Consider the following 14,507-nt stretch of genomic DNA (forward strand, 5'->3'; position numbering starts at 1 on the left):
CATTTTGTCATTTTAACAAATTTCTTTAAAGGGATAGAAAAAGAAAAACTTTTGTTTATTAAGCAAACATGGCTCATAAAAGCACTGAATTTATCATAATAGTACAACCATAAGAGATCTCACATTAATGGTGATGATCTCAATGTGATATGGTAAATGGGGCAGTATGCATTTATTTTCTACTAACACTTTTAAAGGTCCAATTATTGGAAACGGATCATCTCGTCTTCCGCCAAACCCAACGGCTTAGGGACTATAGAAGAAAAATACGTTTTATCCTCATTTTGTATGGTCTATCTATATATACCACATTTTTGCGACCTCGTGTTTTGAGAGATTTGAACAGTAAGAAAATCTCTCTCAACATGGCGACAACGTCAAGTAGCATTTCAGAAACACCTCTATTACTTGCAACTCATGATGATAATGGAAACCACAAGACAGAGAGATGGTGGAACAAAATCTTGGACATGCAGGAAGCCAAACATCAACTCATGTTTTCGCTGCCAATGATTCTTACAAACTTGTTCTATTACTTAATCACATTGGTCTCTGTCATGCTTGTTGGTCACCTCGGTGAGCTTGAGTTAGCCGGTTCTACTCTCGCTCATTCCTGGTTTAGTGTCACCGGCTCCGCTGTTATGGTAAGTTACCATTTTTGTTTGTTTCCTTAAAAACTGTATTTAAGGTTGTCACATGATTAAACTCTTTGCCTTATTTTTCTTTGTCTTAGGTTGGTTTAAGTGGTTCACTGGAAACACTATGTGGACAAGGATTTGGTGCAAAGGAATATCACATGTTGGGAATTTATTTACAAAGCTCATGCATGATATCTTTTATTTTTTCAATCATTATATCCATTTTTTGGTTCTATACACAACACATTCTTGTGTTTCTTCATCAATCAAAAGACATTGCTAGAACAGCAGCACTCTACATGAAGTTTCTTATACCAGGAATATTTGCATATAGCATCTTGCAAAACATCTTGAGGTTTCTACAGACACAATCTGTAGTGATGCCACTGGTTTACCTTTCAGCTATTCCAGCATTGCTTCATGTGGGAATTGCTTATGGATTTGTTGATTGGATAGGTTTGAATTTCATAGGTGGACCTATTGCAACTTCTGTTTCAATGTGGATAATAATGATAATGTTAGGTTTATATGTCATCTATGCAAAGAAGTTTGAAAATACATGGAGAGGATTTTCAATGCAATCTTTTCATTACTTGCTTACAAGCATGAAACTTGCTCTGCCTTCTGCAGCAATGGTGTGGTATGAGTTTCTAAATACCTTTCACTTTATTTGTCCCTTTTGATGATCAAACATAGAAAACATAGTTTGCTAAAATTGATTAAAAATATTAATCTCTAGTTTGAACAATATCATACTTTTTACGTTTAATGTAAAACTAGTCAGAGATCCCTGCCGTCGCCCAGGTGCATTATTATGAATCTTACTATTTTACTTTATATTATTTCTAGTTTGGAGTATTGGGCTTTTGAAATTATGGTTTTCCTAGCTGGATTACTGCCTAACTCACAAATCACAACTTCATTGATTGCAATATGGTATGGTTCTTATACCTTTACATTTTTGTTACTAAAATGAAGAGAATAAAGATACATATGACCTATTCTTCAAAAAATATATTATGCAGTGCAAACACAGAATCATTTGCTTACATGATCACTTACGGTCTTGGTGCAGCTGCAAGGTTAGTTGATCTAAGTTAACATACTCTCTTTCTCTAGTATTGTTTTATCTTTCGACATAAGCATTTTAATCTACATTCTTGTACTTATATTGAAAAGTATGAACTTAATTTTAATAGCACAAGAGTTTCCAATGAATTGGGAGCAGGCCAACCAGAAAGAGCTAAACATGCAATGAAAGTCTCTCTAAAGCTCACTCTTCTCCTTGGATTGGGTTTTGTTTTGTTACTTGCATTTGGTCATGATATATGGATTCAACTGTTTAGTAATAGTCCTACTATCAGAGAGGAGTTTGCTTCAATAACACCCTTGCTTGCTATTTCAATATTACTAGATTCTGTACAAGGTGTCTTATCAGGTTTGAATTCTTTATCTCTTTAAACTTATTCTCCGCAACATCATCATCAACGGACACTCTTAGAAATAAACGCGTCTTAAATAATGTAGGAGTTGCTAGAGGATGTGGTTGGCAGCATTTAGCTGTTTATGTCAACCTTGCGGCTTTTTATCTCGTTGGTTTACCAATTTCATGTCTCCTCGGATTTAAGACCAATTTGCAATATAAGGTAAAATAGTGACTTCATCTGGTTTTAAATATAAGCAAATACTTGCTCGTGTTATTGCCGAGAAAAATCATCTTGATTTTGCATTCATTTGTATATTCATCGTGTTTTCTCTTGAATTTTGTTTATGATATAGGGTTTATGGATCGGACTGATTTGTGGCCTTGTGTGTCAAACTGGGACACTCTTACTTTTGACATGGCGTGTCAAATGGACTAAACTGAATCTCTCAGGGGACAAAGTTAAAAACCAGCCTTTTATTATTTAAAACTTGAATGTATCGAAATTAGAATTAAATAAGTATGTGTTTGGAAACATAATGACAATTGTGTTAGATACAGAGTGTAGGGGAAACTATAACTTGGAGCTTCAACTTACCAGAATTGTACTTTCTTTTTCTCAAAACTATATTCTTAAATGTGTTTTAGTTGGTTAATTTTCTTTTGAAATGTCTCAAGTCATTTATTTAAGCTAAAATTTGATTTTAATACTTCTATTATGAGTTGGTACATTTTTTTTCTTATTTTATATTTGACAACTAACAATCTTGTTTGAATTCACTTCGCCTGATGAAAATTATGAAGGCCGGAGATTTATATAAACCAAATGAATTCAACATATCTCATGAAAACTTTAAAAGGACATCTTAACATGTGATTATTTTAGGAAATTTATTTGTAGACCCCTCTATGGAGAGAACCTCTAGTGAGAATTCAAAAGTACTCTGTTTCGGAGATGCATCTCCGAAGTTGTTTTTTTTTTAAATTTTCTCGGAGATGTATCTCCGAAAACATCAATTAGGGGTGTTTTCGGAGATGCATCTCCGAAAACACCAATTTCACATTTTTTTGTTGTTTCGGAAATGCATCTCCTAAATATGCAAAAAAAAAAACCTATTTTTTTTGTTTTCTAAACAATGTTTAGTCTCGTATTTTATATTAAACGACAATACTTAATGTAAACAGTGCTTGATATAAACTAAATATAACATGCAAATTAGAATAAAATACTAATATTATATATTAAAAAAATAGTGTACGAAAATGTCAAAATAATACAACCCGAATACAAAAAAGTCAAGACTAAAAAATAAATAGGCAACAACTACTGGGTATGTCTGACCCTAACTCCATGGGACCTCCTTTGTCTGGTATATGCCGTCGCACCGCCCGCGTCACTGACCATCCTCTTCGCGATGGCAACCGCCTCTGGACCGCCTTGCGCGATGATACCTCAGTCCAATGCATCCCGCCCAAGCATCTCTATCCGCTGGCATATCAGTAGAAGATCAGTGGCATGGTCATCCTCAGCCTGCTGGTTCTCCAAGATCTCCTCATATGCTGGAGCCCGGAACCAGCTACCACATCATTAAACCACTGGTCATCTGTTTTAAATAGATCAAAAATCTTCCGCGCGTGGTTCACGAATTTTAGCGTCGACCTATCCTGTTACCATAAAAACAAAAAGCAAAAAAATTGTTAGTTTAAAAACGGTTAAATTATAAAGTGTAATTAAAAAAAACTAAATAAAAAATAGTTAAATTATAAAGTGTAATTTAAAAAAAAAAAACGGTCCCTCCCAGACACGCCCAACAGCGTGGTCATGGTAGTAAATAAGCAAGGAAGTGTCCCTGGGATCTCCCGGGTAGCCCTACTCCTCCTCCTCCTCCTCCTCCCCGTGCGGAGGGTCAACATCAGGTATCACCTCTTCCTCATCCTCCCGTACCTCCTAATGGGAAGAACACACCCGAGCCAGTCGAATCCTCGATCCAGATGAGGAACCAGGCTCATCCATCTGGACGGGTACTCATTATCTACCTCGTCCCTGGGTCGATGCCAGCTGTGTCGCCTGCTCGCGTCTAGCCGACGCTGTCTGAGTCTCCCTACCATGTCTAAGTCGCGCGGGATTGCCTGTCCACCCACTGAAAAAATTGAAATCCATTAGAATGTGATACAATCAAAAAATTTATAAAAAAAACATATCTTGGTTAAATTCGGAAGTACATTTTCGAAACTGGTCAAGAAGGTGTTTTCGGAAATGTACTTCCGAAACCCCCCTGGGAACTCCATTCTTACAGAACCTCCACACCTTGCCCTAAGTGGTTCAAAATGTAATTTTTCCTATCTAACTATAATCAATGACATATAATAACTTAAATATACTACATTGACTAATTTCTAACACCCCTAATATCAATTTCAATCATAAATTTCAAGTTTTGAAAACTTACAAATTTGAGGTATTCTTGGAAGTGCTTTAGAAGTGGTCTTTGAATGTTGGAGAGCAATAGAATGTTGTCTTGAACTAGCCTTTGTAGTATGCTTCTGCAAATGGTTGAGAAATCCAGAAAATTTAAAGTTTAGGGTAAAATGGAAATGGGGGGAGGTTGTTTTGTTTAAACTGCCAAACGCACATTTTTTCAGAAATGCATCTCCGAAGTGGTGTTTTCGGAAATATTTCCAAAATCAATGTTTTTAGGATAAAAAAAGGTGTTTTCGAAGATGCATTTTCGAAATCACTTTTTTTTAACTTCAGAGATGCATTTCTGAAATAAAGGGGCATTTTAGGGATTTCACCGCGGGTGACCAAGAAAGCTGGGAGGTCTATCAAGAAATTTCCTTATTTTATATACAAATTTCTTTCAGCTTGACAAATGACAACAAAAACAACCAAGCCTACAACAACCAAGCCTTATTTCATTAAGTTGGACCGACTGTATAGATAAAATTTTCTAATAATATTTGGCAATTTTTTTCCATCTTTATACCTTCTTCTACACTCTTGAAAACACAAAAATACCCTTGGAAATTTTTGGAGATACATCTCTAGACACACCTTAAATCACACCATCATTCTTAAATCAAGCAGCTACAAAAATTGGTTCGGAGATGCATCTCCAAAAAACCCATGACCCCATTTGCTACATGTTCTTCATTGTATTTAGCGTTGTTTCCTAGGACAGTCTGTCTCTTTTAACCAATATTAAAGTCATATGAATTGTATCCTCGATTTTTGGCCCTAGCGTTCTTGCATTTTTGGCCTTTATACGGCTTAGCGTAAACAACTCGGATTTTAGGAAAATCGACTCTCGACCAAAATTTTACCGTGCCACTTAATTAGGAAAAAAATCAGGGATTAAATTCCTTGTTTTCTATTTTATTTGATTTATTTTCTGTTTTTTTCATATTTTTTCAAACAATATAAAAAAAATTGTAGACATTATTACTATTTACATATTTCTATTTACATAATTACTATTTACATTATTACTATTTACATAATTTGATTTTTAGTTGGATTTTTCGGATTTTATAATTTTATTTTAATTCTTTTTCTATTTTCTAATTTTTCTCAATTTGGACATTATTACTATTTACATATTTCTTACATTGCTAATACATGAATACTAAGTCTGCTTATCCATATACGCCTAATACTAAGTTTAAAAAAATACACTAGAAACTTTTTCGTTATGCATATTCGAAAATACTCTTTTTTGTAAAAAAAAAAAAATTAGTTCATTCGGATATACATCTCTGAAATTAAATATAATAGGGGTGAATCACTCGTTGGCGTTCAATTTTGTGGGAAATTGGGGGCATTTTTGAATTTTCGCAAAGGGTTTGGGAGAAGGCATAAGGATGGAAAAATAAAGTGCTTAATATTTTATCCAGGACCATGTTTCTATCCAAATCGTTAATCTAGAGATCTTTTTCCGTTTGAAAAATTAAAAAATAAAATTATAATATTTTTTAAAATAATAACTAGCAGTGTAGTCAAGCATGAGATCTTTAGTAGGATCGGTCGGCTTGTGAAAGATAGTAAAACTCATCGTTAGCACAAAACAAAAAACCAAACTAAAGAGAAAATTGGTAATTTGATTTATATATTTATACACACACATATACAAGAACGTGAAAAATTATAATTCAGGCCCAAAAAAGACCCAACACATTTTATTTACGATCTTCTTTCAAATAGCTCGATCTTGACCACACCGACTACTAAAATGATCTTTCTTTGATTGTAGCATTCTCGAACATCCTTAACATGTAATGTGTACCGAAACTACTTGGAAACTGGCCGCCAGAATGGGGAGTGTAAAATCTATCTTCTTGGGATCTAAGACCCTGCAGGCCCGCGAGGTCCTTAAAAATACCACAATCCTAAAGTTGAAAAGAGATTCAATCCATGAAACAAAAACACCACATACATGGTTTCTCAACATCTTTGAGTGATCTTACTCTAACATCACAATAACTCTAAAAATCTCTAACAGTCCTATACCACAAAGAATTGTCAAGTATTGTATTTTAACAAGTACAAAAGGATAAAAATATGATGAGCATGAGTTTATATTTTAGGACATTTAAATATACTAAATTAGTTCGAATTTAAAATTTCAAAGAATTCAAAAACACAAACTAGAATCTAAAACATAGTAGATATTTTTGTCATTTTCAAAAATTTATATTTAAGGGATAGAGGAAAAATGTTTGTTTACTAATCAAATGTGGCCCATAAAGTCCACTAAATTTATCGTTTACAATCCATAAAAAACTTAACATTAATAATGTCACATGCTAAATAGAGTAGGGGTTTGCTTTTTCCACCTATATAGGTGCTCCTCCACCTTTGCGTTACTATAAAAAGCGCTTTTAACCTCTGACGCAAAATGCATTTTATCTCGGCTAAAGAAGTGGGGTAACAAAGGGAGTCATGAAAGATAAAACTTAACACCTCAATTTTTAAAATTTTGAGGGATAAATTTATTTGCGCATGGGTTCGAACCCCATCATCTGAATTTTTATTATTTACAAAACTAGCACTTTATATATCTTGGTTTATCAATAAAATTGACGGGTAAGTTAGATTGTTTTTTTATAATTAAAACTCATTATATTGTTTACACAAAAAATTAATAAAATAACTTATTTACAAACTACAATGTTTACCCAAAATATTATATTTTTTACACAAAATAATAAAATAAAAATTAATTTACCCTTGAAGATCATATGTTGGATCTTCAATTCCTTGATATTTTCGGCAAGATCAAATATTGACTTTTAATATATATTCGATTACTTTCCCTTGTATTTATTTCTGATATAAACAAACAAGAGGGTTAGATAAATAAATGTTTTTTGCTAAAATAAATATTCAAGTATACAAACTGTTCTGGACTGGGCCAAGACTTGGCCCAATCCAACTTCGGCCCACTGGACCTTCGAGGCCCAAACCAGGTTGCACCCTCCATCACGTGAAATGGTGCTCGTCACCCCCTTGCTCGGCAAAGGTGCTCCTCGCTGACATCCCTATCGAGGACCATGCTCCCCGCGAGCACCCTCCTCGCCAAGGATCCTGCCCCTCGTGGGACTCCTCCATATTCAATCCTCCGAATACTACGGAGTACACGTGGCCCCTAAAAGACCGCGTCTCCCTTGGATTCCGGAGCGGTTAACCAGGACAGAGGGCATCACGCACCTCCGATATTTCTGCCTAGGAAACCTGGCAGTCTCCTAGTTGGGCCTGGAAATCCAGTCCACTAGCGTGATCATGGCCCAGCGCTGGGGGCTATAAATACCCTCTCTCAGTAGAGGGTCAGGTATTCAATTCTCTTCTAACCTTAGCTAGTACTTGCTCTCCTTTGCTCTTCTACTCACTTTGGCATCGGAGTACCTTGCAGGTACAACCCCCCTCTCACTTCACGAAGACCCAGCATCCGAGCAGGCCTTGACGACCCTTCTGATCAGGTACGATCAGTGGCGCCGTTTGTGGGAAACAAGCTCCCCCTTCTTTAAAGAAACAAAGATCAAAGCTAATCCATCCTTCGATCGTAATGGCCGGCAACAACAACAACACCGTCCTCGTCCCGACCCCCGATCCTTTCCGTCTCACGGAAATGATCGAGGAATCCAACCTGGCTCTGCATCGACGGGGAGGACGACGGCGCTCTGCTGAAGGGAATGGGAGGTCAGGTCATGAGACCCCCCAATCCATCAGAAGACCACCGCCTTAGCACGTCGAGCAGGCTCAGAATGACGAGGCCGAGCAGCTCCAACCTCAGAACAACGGAGAGGAAACAGCTCGGAACGATCGGAACGCCGAGTTGATCCCAACCCAGCTTGAACAACCGCAGACTCGCGTCCGACACGAGACTGACCACAGGGACGGGCAGACTGCCTCCTCCTCCACCCGTTCCCTTGAGAGACCGAGAACTCACCATCGGCAAACTCGGGATGCTACAGATGCCCGTGGAGAAACCGACCCCTCAACCCTCGTCATCCTCAAAGAGCTGCAGCGGACCAACCGCCTCATCCGACTCCAAGGCGAACGGATTGAGAAACTGGAGAAGAGGCATCGTCACCGCTCTCCCCCGCGGAGGCACCGTCGATCGCGTTCCTCCTCTTCGCGCTCCCCGCCTAGGAGGACTCGCCGACGCTCACCATCCTCCTCTCGATCTCCACCGAAAAGATCCCGCCGCCAGAGGTCCTATTCGCGCTCCCCTCTGCGAAAGAGCAAGAAAAATCGGAGGCCTGAGCCCGCAGAGGAGGAGAGCCCTTCTCCCGACAGAGAGGAAAGAAGGCTCGCCAGGAAAGGGAGGAAACCTCGCAAGGAGGAACCCGCCCGGCGTAACACACACTCGATTTCTCCGAGTGCCAGCGACGAGGAGGAATTCCGCAGCCCCTTATCCGAAAGCATCAGAAGGGCCCGCCTTCCCCGAGGAATGGAAAAACTCCCGACTTTGGATGCGTACGACGGGACTACAGATCCCGACGATCACATCAGGAACCTGGAGGCCGTCATGGAGTATCACGTCGTCCACGGCTCCATCAAATGTCGGATCTTCCCGACCACGCTCCGGAAGGGGGCAATGACCTGGTACAGGAATCTCCCTCCTAACTCCATCACGTCTTGGGCCGAGCTCAAGGAACTCTTTCTGAGTCACTTCACTGCTTCCCGCCGTCAACCGAAATCAGAGGCAAACCTCGAAGCTGTAGTCCAAGGGACCAACGAGCCTCTCCGAGACTACCTCGACAGATTCAACAAGGAGGCCGTCCAAGTGGAGACGACCGACTACATGAAAAGGTATCTCCTCGAGCGAGGGCTCCTCCCCGGCAGCGAACTCAGGAAAGCGATAAAGATCGAAAAAATGCGATCTATGAACGCCATCTTGAAAAGGGCGCAGGCTTTCATCTCCTTCGAGGAGGGCGAAGCGGCCGCAGTCAAAGCATCAAGGGGAAATGGCGTTACTCGGAGCTCGAGCCAAGACCCGTCCTCCGCGCCCCGAGCAAACGAGAGAAAGAGGGACGACAGGTCCCGCGACACAAAGGAGCGCAGAGGGCCAGCAGGGCGCTTCAACGACTATACCCCCCTGAAAGTTTCACGGGAGAAGATCCTGGCCGAGTGCATAAACGCCGAGTTCAGAAACTCCAACATCAGGCCCCCGAAGCCGAATCCCTCCCGGCCGGGGACCGACAAGTCCAAATACTGCAAGTATCACAAGAGCCACGGGCACCTGACGGACGAGTGCATACACCTGAAGGACGCCATCGAGACACTGATCAAAGAGGGTCACCTTTCTAAGTACACAAAGAGAGGAGACCCTCCCAGAAGGAATGACCGTCGGAGTTCCGACGAGGGCAACTCACCGAATGCCAGGCCGCTGCAGGTGGCGTCATCCGTCACCCGACCAGAAGACTTCATACCCTCGGTCGGAGTGACATCTGCCCTCAGCGTCTAGGAAGGGTTCCCGACAGCAATGCTGATATCCAACGGCGGGGACCCTGGCTCCCTCACAATCGGCTCCGTGAAAAGGAAGTTCGACGAGTTGATCAGCGCCACCACGGACCTGACCCCGACCCTGAGGAGGTTCAAAGGGAGGTCAGAACCGATCACTTTCTACTTGGAGGAGCTACCCGGCGGCGCCCCGAACGCCACAATCCCACTGCTCGTGCGAGCGAGGATGGCGAACTTCGATGTCCGACGAGTCCTGGTCGACGAGGGAAGCTCGGTCGACATCATGTACTCCCACCTCTTCCAAACCCTACAGCTGGACGACTCACATCTCACTCCTTACGTGGGATCCGACCTCCAAGGATTCAACGGAACAACCACAAAGCCGTGGGGTTACGTCGAACTACTCGTCTCCTTCGGGGAGGGGGAAGCTTCCAGGCAAGTCAAGACACGGTTCTTGGTGATAAACTGCAAGACCCTCTACAACTGCATCATCGGGCGCCCCACTTTGGCCGAACTCACTGCCGTTCCCTCAACCGTTCATCTGAAGATGAAGTTCTATACAAAGAGGGGACGAGTAGTCACTGTCAATGCCGACATCGAAGCTGCTAGGAGGATATTCGACGCATCAGTAAAGGGACTGGAGCTAATCGCCCCACCCTCCAGCTCCAACAAAAAACCAATAGCTGAAGATAAATCCCCTCCTGAAGATCGGCAGACGACCACAGACGTCAGCTCAGTCGACCTCGACGCTCGGTTCACAGAAGAAGAGCTCAAGAACGGCGAAGAGCCACAGCCGAAGACAGCTCACCCTATCCGGCCCATTCCAGACGGGGATTTCGAGCTCATTCCTCTGGGTGATAACCCCGACAAGGCTGTGAAGATCGGCAAGAACATCCCGGATACACCGAGGAAGCAGCTCATAGCTTGCCTGAGGAACAACACCGACTTGTTCGCCTGGAGCGCTGCAGAGATGCCCGGACTCGACCCTGAGGTCGCCTACCACACGCTCTCCATCAACCCGACCGCAAAAGCAGTAGTTCAACGTAGGCGTCGGCAGTCTCCCGAGAAAGCGGAGGCTGCCGAGAAAGCTGTAAAAGACCTCCTAGAGGCAAATTTTATTTCCGAGGCCAAGTATTCAACTTGGCTCTCAAACGTTGTACTAGTCAAAAAATCTAATGGAAAATGGAGAATGTGTGTTGATTATACTGATGTTAACCAGGCATGCCCCAAAGATGCATACCCATTACCTAATATTGATAGGCTGGTCGACAACTCGGCCGGCTATAAATTATTGTCGTTTATGGATGCTTATTCAGGATACAATCAAATCCCCATGGCGAGATGCGACAAGCAGTGCACGGCGTTCATGACCGAGTCGGGTAATTATTACTACAACGTAATGCCCTTCGGACTCAAGAACGCCGGAGCCACATACCAACGAATGATGAACAAGGTTTTCCGAGGAGAGATCGGCGACACCCTCGAGGTATACATGGACGACATGATCGTCAAATCTCGAGAAGATGCCGATCACACGGCACATCTTGAACGGGTGTTCGAGCAGGCCAGATCCTGCAAGATGCGTTTTAACCCAGAGAAGTGCACCTTCGGAGTGAAGGATAGAAAAACACTTAGAAAGGGGGGGATTGAATAAGTGTGACTTAAAATCTTGAGCGATAAAAATAAAATGCACAATTATTTTTATCCTGGTTCGCTGTTAACGAAGCTACTCCAGTCCACCCCCGCAGAGATGATTTACCTCAACTGAGGATTTAATCCACTAATCGCACGGATTACAATGGTTTTCCACTTAGCCGCAACTAAGTCTTCCAGAGTCTTCTGATCACAACCTGATCACTCCAGGAACAACTGCTTAGTTCACTCCTAAGACTTTTCTAGAGTCTACTGATCAACACGATCACTCTAGGCTTAGTTCACTCCTAAGACTTTCTGCTCAGCCAACTGCCAAGACTTCCTGCTCAGCCAACTGCCAAGACTTCCTGCTCAGCCAACTGCTAAGACTTCCTGCTCAGCTAACTGCTAAGACTTCCTAGAGTATACTGATCAACTGATCACTCTAGTTCCTTACAACTTAATGTAATCTATTCAAGAGTTTACAAATTGCTTCTTAAAAGCGATAATCACAACTGTGATATTTCTCTTACAATTTAAGCTTAATCTCACTAAGATATTACAACAGCAATGTAGTGAGCTTTGATGAAGATGAAGATTCTGAGTTTAGATTTGAACAGAGTTTCAGCAAGTGAATTTGAATTGTATTGGTGCGAAAATCGTTAACCTTGCTTCTCATCAGAACTTCATATTTATAGGCGTTGAGAAGATGACCGTTGAATGCATTTAATGCTTTGCGTGTTCCGTACAGCTTTGCATTTAATGTTATACGCTTTTGTCAACTACCTCGAGCCTTGTTCACGCTGTGTCTACTGACGTAGCCTTTAGTAGCTTTAACGTTCCTTTTGTCAGTCAGCGTAGTCTGCCACGTGTACTTCCTTCTGATCTGATGTTTGTGAATACGACGTTTGAATATCATTAGAGTCAAACAGCTTGGTGCACAGCATCTTCTGATCTTCTGACCTTGAAGTGCTTCTGAGCGTGATACCATCTTCTGATCTTCAGTGCTTCTGATCTCATGTTCTTCTGATGCTTCCATAGACCCATGTTCTGATTCTGCTTCGACCATCTTCTGATGTCTTGCCAGACCATGTTCTGATGTTGCATGCTGAACCATTTGAGACACATCTTCTGAGCGCTGAATTATGCGTACTCTTTATATATATTTCCTGAAAGGGAAATTGCATTGGATTAGAGTACCATATTATCTTAAGCAAAATTCATATTATTGTTATCATCAAAACTAAGATAATTGATAAGAACAAATCTTGTTCTAACAATCTCCCCCTTTTTGATGATGACAAAAACATATATAAATGATATGAATTTGCGATCAGAAAGAGTAGACGGCAAAAGACAAATTACACAGCTATAGCATAAGCATATGAATATGTCTCCCCCTGAGATTAACAATCTCCCCCTGAGATAAATAATCTCCCCCTGAAATAAATACTCGAAGAACTTTAATAAAAGACTTCCCTGATTATTTCGGTAGAGACGATCATATGAGCTTCTGCCTTCAGAGAATCCATAGCTTCTGACTTCTGCTTCCATTGGACAGCTTCAGAACTTGAATTTCTTTGATCTTCAGAACATTCACAGCTTCTGATTTCTGCTTCCCTCGGATAGCTTCAGAACTTGAATTTCTGGATCTTTTAGAACATTCACATCTTCTGATTTCTGCTTCCCTCGGATAGCTTCAGAACTTTGAATGTCTACTAACATCACTTCATGCTAGATTTGTATCAGAACATTGTTGAATGTACCAGAGCATCATTTGAGCATCTCTACATCCTGAAATGTTACAGAACAAAAACTAAACGACAAAAGTCAGCATGAACGAGTTAGAACATAAAATGTATATTCAAATACATGATATGTATCAGAGCCAAATGTATCAGAGCATTTTAGGCTAAAAACATGTATCAGAGCAAATAATGTATCAAAGCCATAACATTATGTGTATCAGGGCAAATAGAATTTTGTCAGAACAGGAATGTTCAAATTCTATTATCAGTGCTTCTGATTCATTCTTCTTTCTTGCTTCTGATCTCTGAAGCTTGACAGCACTCAGCTTGCTTCAGTTTCAATGGTTTTGCTTCTAGTGTTTGCTTTGAAGATTCACTTCACTTCTTTGTACCTGCAAAACACTTAAACCATATAGAACTTGCAGTTCATGTTAGTGAATGTGTGGGAGCCTTTACCCAGCAACTGATAGATTTAATCAAATCATTTATCATTTATCTTTCTCCCCCTTTTTGTCATAACATCAAAAAGTATATTTAAAAAAGATTCAGATGTATAACACGACAAAAGAAAACATTTACTGGAATGTAAAACACAAAGAAACTTTTTCATTGATAATCAAAAGATATTACAAAAAGTTCCTATGTTTAACAAGATGAAAAACATTCCTAGCAAATACAAAACAAGCAGAAGCAGCAAGGAAAAGAAAACTACAAAGTAGAATTTCCAAAGAGGAAATGACTACAAAAATTAAAAAATACACAAATCGGTCAAGAAACTCAACATAGAAGTTGAGTATATCTTCCCACAACTCAAGAAAGTCTTCTGTCTTTGGATGAAAGTTGATAACAACATCAAAGAAGGATCTGACTTGAGCGGTATTAGAAGAGCCATCCCGAGATGCACAGAGATCTGTCGCCTTTGAGTCATGGAGCTTCAACAGGCTTGAGGTGAATGCTAGGTTTTGAGAGAAGAAAAGAAAAACGAGAGAGAGAGAGAGAGAGAAAAATTTTAAGAGGAAAACAAAGAGATAGGAAACCGAAAACCATTTTGAAGAGTATTTAAAGGAAAATAAAATGAAACGAATGATGAAAAGCATTTAATG

At 40.6% G+C, this 14,507-nt stretch overlaps 2 protein-coding genes across 2 annotated transcripts; both read left to right on the top strand.

Moving 5' to 3' along the window:
• The first annotated feature begins 249 nt into the window (after positions 1-249).
• On the top strand, positions 250-2,654 carry LOC131640129 (protein DETOXIFICATION 18-like). The gene is made up of 7 exons (XM_058910532.1): positions 250-644; positions 734-1,278; positions 1,488-1,574; positions 1,664-1,720; positions 1,838-2,076; positions 2,166-2,284; positions 2,418-2,654. The coding sequence occupies exons 1-7, from the start codon at positions 366-368 to the stop codon at positions 2,547-2,549; spliced, it is 1,458 nt and encodes a 485-aa protein (XP_058766515.1). The 5' UTR covers positions 250-365; the 3' UTR covers positions 2,550-2,654.
• Positions 2,655-8,123: 5,469 nt separating this feature from the next.
• On the top strand, positions 8,124-10,028 carry LOC131640126 (uncharacterized). The gene is made up of 2 exons (XM_058910530.1): positions 8,124-8,207; positions 8,316-10,028. Exons 1-2 carry the CDS (start codon positions 8,124-8,126, stop codon positions 10,026-10,028), a joined length of 1,797 nt encoding a protein of 598 aa, XP_058766513.1.
• The last annotated feature ends 4,479 nt before the right edge of the window (positions 10,029-14,507 follow it).

This window comes from Vicia villosa, unplaced genomic scaffold (genome assembly GCF_029867415.1).
Source record: "Vicia villosa cultivar HV-30 ecotype Madison, WI unplaced genomic scaffold, Vvil1.0 ctg.002954F_1_1, whole genome shotgun sequence".
In the NCBI taxonomy this organism is placed as follows: domain Eukaryota; kingdom Viridiplantae; phylum Streptophyta; class Magnoliopsida; order Fabales; family Fabaceae; genus Vicia; species Vicia villosa.

Excerpts from the sequence above, each read along its gene's own strand:
- LOC131640129 (XM_058910532.1), top strand. The coding sequence starts at position 366 with ATGGCGACAACGTCAAGTAGCATTTCAGAAACACCTCTATTACTTGCA. Across the intron at positions 1,279-1,487 it reads CCTTCTGCAGCAATGGTGTG|TTTGGAGTATTGGGCTTTTG; the intron begins GTATGAGTTTCT and ends TATTATTTCTAG. Across the intron at positions 2,077-2,165 it reads TGTACAAGGTGTCTTATCAG|GAGTTGCTAGAGGATGTGGT; the intron begins GTTTGAATTCTT and ends TAAATAATGTAG.
- LOC131640126 (XM_058910530.1), top strand. The coding sequence starts at position 8,124 with ATGGCCGGCAACAACAACAACACCGTCCTCGTCCCGACCCCCGATCCT. Across the intron at positions 8,208-8,315 it reads TGATCGAGGAATCCAACCTG|GCTCAGAATGACGAGGCCGA; the intron begins GCTCTGCATCGA and ends CACGTCGAGCAG.